The 5,712-nt window shown below is 50.6% G+C and overlaps 1 protein-coding gene across 1 annotated transcript; it reads left to right on the top strand.

Annotated features, from left to right (window-relative positions):
• Window positions 1-2,429: 2,429 nt before the first annotated feature.
• LY79DRAFT_675524 (uncharacterized protein) lies at window positions 2,430-5,300 on the top strand (the record flags this gene model as incomplete). Its single annotated transcript, XM_060564453.1, has 5 exons — window positions 2,430-2,642; window positions 2,755-3,549; window positions 3,627-4,430; window positions 4,509-4,532; window positions 4,671-5,300. The coding sequence occupies 5 exons, from the start codon at window positions 2,430-2,432 to the stop codon at window positions 5,298-5,300; spliced, it is 2,466 nt and encodes an 821-aa protein (XP_060406659.1).
• Window positions 5,301-5,712: the final 412 nt, after the last annotated feature.

Here is a 5,712-nt window from a genome sequence, read left to right as displayed (position 1 = left end):
TATAATTAAGTTCTTTATATATAATAAACTTAAACTACTTATATAATAAAGTCTAATTAGCTTATACTTATAGTATTATTAAACTAGTAGTAGTATAGTATTTTATAAGATACTTTTAACTACTAATAACTATAGAAATCTTTTATTTAATTATATATAAAAGTAGTTTATCTTTTACTTAATATATAGTTTTTACTAGTTTATAGAAATCTAACTAAGCTAGAAGTTAAAATATTATAAGTACTTAAATAAAATATTTACTACTTATTTTATTTTTAGTTATATTTTTAAGTCTAGAGTATTATAGTATAAAAGTTTATATAATAGTTAGAATATAGTAGCCTAGATACAGAGATAGCTTAAATATAGTATAAAAGAGTTAGCTACTTACTTTTATAATTATTAGTAATTTATTAAATATATAACATCTTTTATATCTCTGTTATTAGTTAGGTAATAACTAGAAATAAAATAAATAAGTAAATAAGTAAGAAAAACTATATAACAGTAAGCAAAAGTATATAGTTAGAGATTACTTATAAACTAGAAAGGTTATATAAGGGGGCATATAAAATAGGGGTACTTTAACGTATCAGGTAGGTTAATGCAGGAGGGGTAGGTGTAGCAATACCTCTATAGTTACATGCGCTACCTGCAGACATGTACCTGCTAGCCTGCCTGCCTACATGTGCGATGTACTCTGTACCTACACCCCGATTCTTGTGATAGCCATCTGCTGCTGACTCAGATATAGCCAGTCGCGTCTGCTGCTGACTCAGTCATGACTAGGTACCTACAAGTAGGTGCGGGACCGACGGGCGCACAGGCACAGGGTAAGTTTCGGTGTGCAAAATAGGCAGGCTACATGTTGATAAGCTGGCATAGATGAAAGTGCACGGCGATACCTGGGGCTAAGGAAGGGCGAAAGGAGCCCCCCAGGCAAACAAGAGGAGACGTTGTCGTCCTCGGCATCTTCCTCGTCGTCAGGGCGGCTGCTCAATCGGTTCTTAACATGCACCCAGGGGTAGATAACTGGTCAGGCAGTCATCAGTAGGACAGAAGTACAGCAGTACAGGAGTTGCCCTGGAGAGCAGCTAAGCCGTTCTTTGTGACCGCCTGTAATAACCTCAAGTGGACTTATGAGCGGGCGTAGGATCTAGCCGCTGGTGTTTGTTAATTGATTTCCGAGGTGTAGTGTTATCATCCCTCATTGCATCTAATCTTGTACTTTCGATGGGAATACAGCCGCGCGGGATGGTTGCATGTGGAAATCACAAAGGAAAGGCCAAGGTGGACGCGTCGCTTTAATGCCTTGCCGTACGTAGTAAGCCGTCTGCCGCCGGTAGCGAGAGAAGAGATGGTCTTGGTGCACTTGGTCACGAGCCTGAAGTGTCGCGCGCGGCTTTGCGATGCAAGACACGGGGGATTAATTGGCCGTAGTCCTTGGTTTGGCGCATCAGGAGGGAGTGTCAAGAGCATTAGGTGTGGCGGTCGTGGTCTCATGATGGGTTTGCAATAGAAGCAAGCAGCAGCATACACAGTGCCAGTACAGTTGAGGGACTGGAGAGGGTCTGTTATCTATAGCCAATCAGATCTTGCAAAACCCTCTTGTAAGGCCTAAAAGGGCCTTACAGAATTCGTGTGGCCTTAGAGGGCAGGCCTGGCCTTACATATGGAAATATTCGGGGCTGTGACGCAAACATATTACATCATAACACCTTCTTCACGCATCAATAGTGCGCCCTTTCCTGGTGCCCTGGCCACTGTCCTGGCTTTGGCGTGCACATGTATGGTTCATCTCCCTCTGCGACCGTTCTCTCATGTGGCCGCTTCGGCATGGCGTGTGTAGCTGCAGGTGCTGAAACGGGTGTTGTTCTATTGGGTAGATTGAGCAGGCAATGCTCTCTCTTTGAGGTCGCCTACGGGGGCTGCAGGACCATATCTTCCATCCTGGCCCCTTTATTCGGCGTCTGAGAGATTAGCCTAATACATATGGAATGGGAATAGCACATGCTGCAACTGGAAACTGAAAGGCAAGTGCGCAGCGTGACAATCCCCGACCGCCTTCTGAGTTAGTGCGTCACGATGGCTTCACAGACGGCACTTGCCTCGCTTCGATAGGCACGTCGCGTCGTCACCTCGACTCTGCCGACATGTCTCCGACATCTCAAACCACGGCAATATCTCCTTGACCTTGACCAGACCCCCAACTTCTATCCCGCACGTACGGATACTCCGAACCTTGTCCTCTTCGCTCATTTTGGTGTTTTCCCTTCTGTTTCTTTTTCCTTTCCACTCCCGACTATCCATCCCCAATTGTCACATCAGCAATTCCACAGATACTATACGTTTCCGCCATTCCAGCCTGTCGATAATCGCAATACCTGCTCGGCGAAAAGAGGCCGGGTGACTCAATCGTTTTGCAAACCATGCCGAGGCTTGTCCCTGCCGAAGAGCTGAAAGCCAGAAAAAGTCCCCTCCGTCCTCTACATAGCCTTCGCCTTTTACGCCCACGTGCCGTCATACCACCAACAGACGAGCCGTCGACGTCGCCATCTCCCCCAAGTCTTTCCTCGAGGAAAACTCACAAGTCGACCAGGGCAAGGGCAGCCGACAAGCAAGCTCCACCGACAGGTGATCCAGTGCGTCTCTCTCGTCCAAGCGACAGACCCCCTTGTTTCCCGCTTCATCTTGGTTGATTTCTCGCCTGTCCTTTTTTAATATAAGCTACCTGACCACCATTCGTGCTTCCAGGTACGCGTCTACTTCAACCGTCTCATCGACCTCGAACCATCATCTCACTCCGACATTGTCGACCACGTCAAAACCTCCCTCGCCCAAGGTGACGCAACGGATGATAACGCGTTGGCCGTCACAGTTGCGAAACAAGGCGCAAAGATTCAAGTCGCACACAAGATTGTCGAAGGCGGGCTGACCAGCCCTCAGCGCCTCGACGTTCATCGGCATCGAAAAGCCTTGCAACACTCTAGACAAGCCGAGGAGCGCAAGAGGCAGCAGCTCACGTATCTCGACACGCAATGGAAGGAAAGGCGGCTCTGGCTGCCTGAAAAATACCATCCTAAACTCGAGCCCGGTCAAAGCGTTACGCTTAGCATCCATCAGGTAACCTCCACGGCAATTCAACACAGCATCCCCTTACAGTCTCTGTGGGCACCAGGCGGTGTCCTATACGAATCAACCCAGCCTGACGCCGGTGGGAAGCTCATATTGCGCTCGCGGGCTCTCTATTCCAACGTCCGGGCTTTTCTTGCTCGATACCAATCCCCAGTCGAGCATAACCAGCTTCGAGACGAGCATCAAGCCCAAGACATCCAGCCCAAAAACATCCAGCCTCGGGAAACGCAACCCCAAAGTATCCCATCCCAAGTCATCCCACCACACGACATCCAGCCTCAACAAACCTCGTCTCAAGACGCTACTCCTCAAGATATTCAGCAGCCTCAAAAATACGGCGAGGCCCCAGCCCATGACGGGTCTCCAAGCCAAGGCAGCCCACCGACCGATCACCAACCTTTGGCTGACCAAGTGGTGAGTTGCGCTCTGAAGACTATGCGCAGAGCATCCAACAACCTGTCCAAGCCGGCCTTCTCACTAATTCAACCCAGCACGACTTCTTCGACGAGACGGTGTGCTCCCCCATTACTTGCCATCAAGCGACCCCCGAAACCTGCCGCAAACTCGAGGAACCTCTTTTCGAGGCCAGCCCTGACGGCTGGATCTTGGGGAGCGCGGCCGACCAGGAACAAGACGAAACGCCCGGTTCAGTAGCCAACGACGACGTGACGACACCGATCGACAACCGACTCCAGCCATCTCAAGAGCCTCAAGACGTCGGTTCCGACGACGACCTATCGGAAAACGAACTGCCCCCCTTTGAAACGAGTGCCCTCCCCAGCTCTGACCTAAAACACATCATACTCGCATCAGGCGACGAAATCATGGACCGGGATCCTCCTCGGAAAACGACAAACGCCGGTTGGTCCCCGCCAGATATGGCCATGGCTCTTTCCACTGCTCACAGGGAGTTGGAAAGCTTCGATGCCCGTCTGACGGGGGATACACTGTGGGCCGTCTTCCACATCCTCAAGAGCCAGTTTTGCCGCGATGACGAGACAATAGTCTTAGATCCTTTGCAGATCCACATTGAAGAAGACGGGAACTGCCCGTCGAGACTCCCCACGCTCACGATCGGACGGGTGAGCCACGTCTACGCCGCTGTCCACCACTCATGTGCTGGTGGGCACTGGAGCTTGGTGCATCTGGCTCTCTCCAAGATGCACCCCACAAACGTTGAGGTTTTCCATTACGATCCGTTCCCAAGCCCCGCGCGCCATAGCCGCGTCAAAAACGCCTTCAAAAACATGCTCTGCACTGCGGTGCCTAGCTGCCAACCCGGTTTCAGAGCCATGGTGAGCCTAGCCCGCCCCTGTTCGGGATTCGGTGAACAAGCCGCTTGCGAAATACTGACACATGTTGTGCCTTGCCAGGAATGCGCTACGCAACGCGACAGCGTCAGTTGCGGGATCTTTGTTGCTGCATACTTGAAACATTTGCTATTGAAGGAGCCGGCACCTACAACATTGGACCCTGTTGCCGAAAGGGAACGCCTGCAAAGCCTCCTCTCAGAAGTTGCCGACGCTCGGCCCTAGAAGCGCCAAAGAAACGATGAAGGAACCGAAAGACTGGAGCCTCCCTCGTTTGGCGACCTCAAGCGCCAGATGCTCTGCATTGTCGACCAGCACAAGGTCGACGGAGACAAGATAGCTCAAGTTGGAAAAGCCCTTGCTGTACACAAGGACAAGCTCCTGGTCATGCAAGCTGCCGAGGCAAGGGCAAAGGATCTTGTTACCAAGCTACGGCTGGACCTCCAAGGGGCGATGGATCAGCAGGTTATGTCAAACTACTACGACACCGTTCTGAAAGCCGCAGACCAAGGAGTCACAACGTGCAGCAATGAGACGATGAGGACGCTAGTCTACAGCTCCACCGGAGACACACGTCGGAGGCTTCTTGAAGGCGGATGGTCTGGATCCTCTGTTCAAGAAGCTGCCTCTGCGGTCAATTCGGCTAGGGACGTGTTGCGACGCGCCGAGATTTCCGCCCAGGAAGCCACAACTGCAGCCGAGAAGACGGCCCACGCCGTCAAGGCACTTACCGAGTGGCGAGACGACTTGTGCTATTTGGACGGGGTCCGTCAAGCTTTGGCGCGTACGAACAAGAATACGTTTGTCGCCTACGAGAGTGTGCAAGATCTCTTGTTAACGAATGAGGGGAAGTAGGGCGATGGTGAACGAAGATGGTAACGGCGCTTTTTGGCAGATAGAATTTTAGGCGCGTAACGTTATGCTCATAGGAACCTAGGTGACCAAGTACTTGCGTAGGAACAGACGGATTCTAGTTATGGCAAAGAGACGTTCACTCGCGTTGAATGGTTGTTAATGGTGAGATGTCCAGATCCACCTGGTTAGCACAGGGTACTCAAGAACACGAATGCGCTTCCTTGGGCAATGCAGCACCGACGACGCAAAGTGATGATCTGGCTTGAATTATTACGGGGCTCGAGTCTGGATGGAAAAGAAGTAGCAGCATGGGCCCGTTCACGGGACTTTGCGGATGAAGAAGCGTTCTGGCCGTCCCCATCATAAACTCCGAGTCCTTGGTAGCACCCAGGGCAAACGGCGGGATCACCAG

Source organism: Colletotrichum navitas, assembly GCF_030913465.1.
Source record: "Colletotrichum navitas strain CBS 125086 chromosome Unknown LY79scaffold_302, whole genome shotgun sequence".
In the NCBI taxonomy this organism is placed as follows: Eukaryota; Fungi; Ascomycota; class Sordariomycetes; order Glomerellales; family Glomerellaceae; genus Colletotrichum; species Colletotrichum navitas.
The sequence above is the reverse complement of the archived record's forward strand: the minus strand, read 5'-3'. Positions and strand labels throughout refer to the sequence as shown.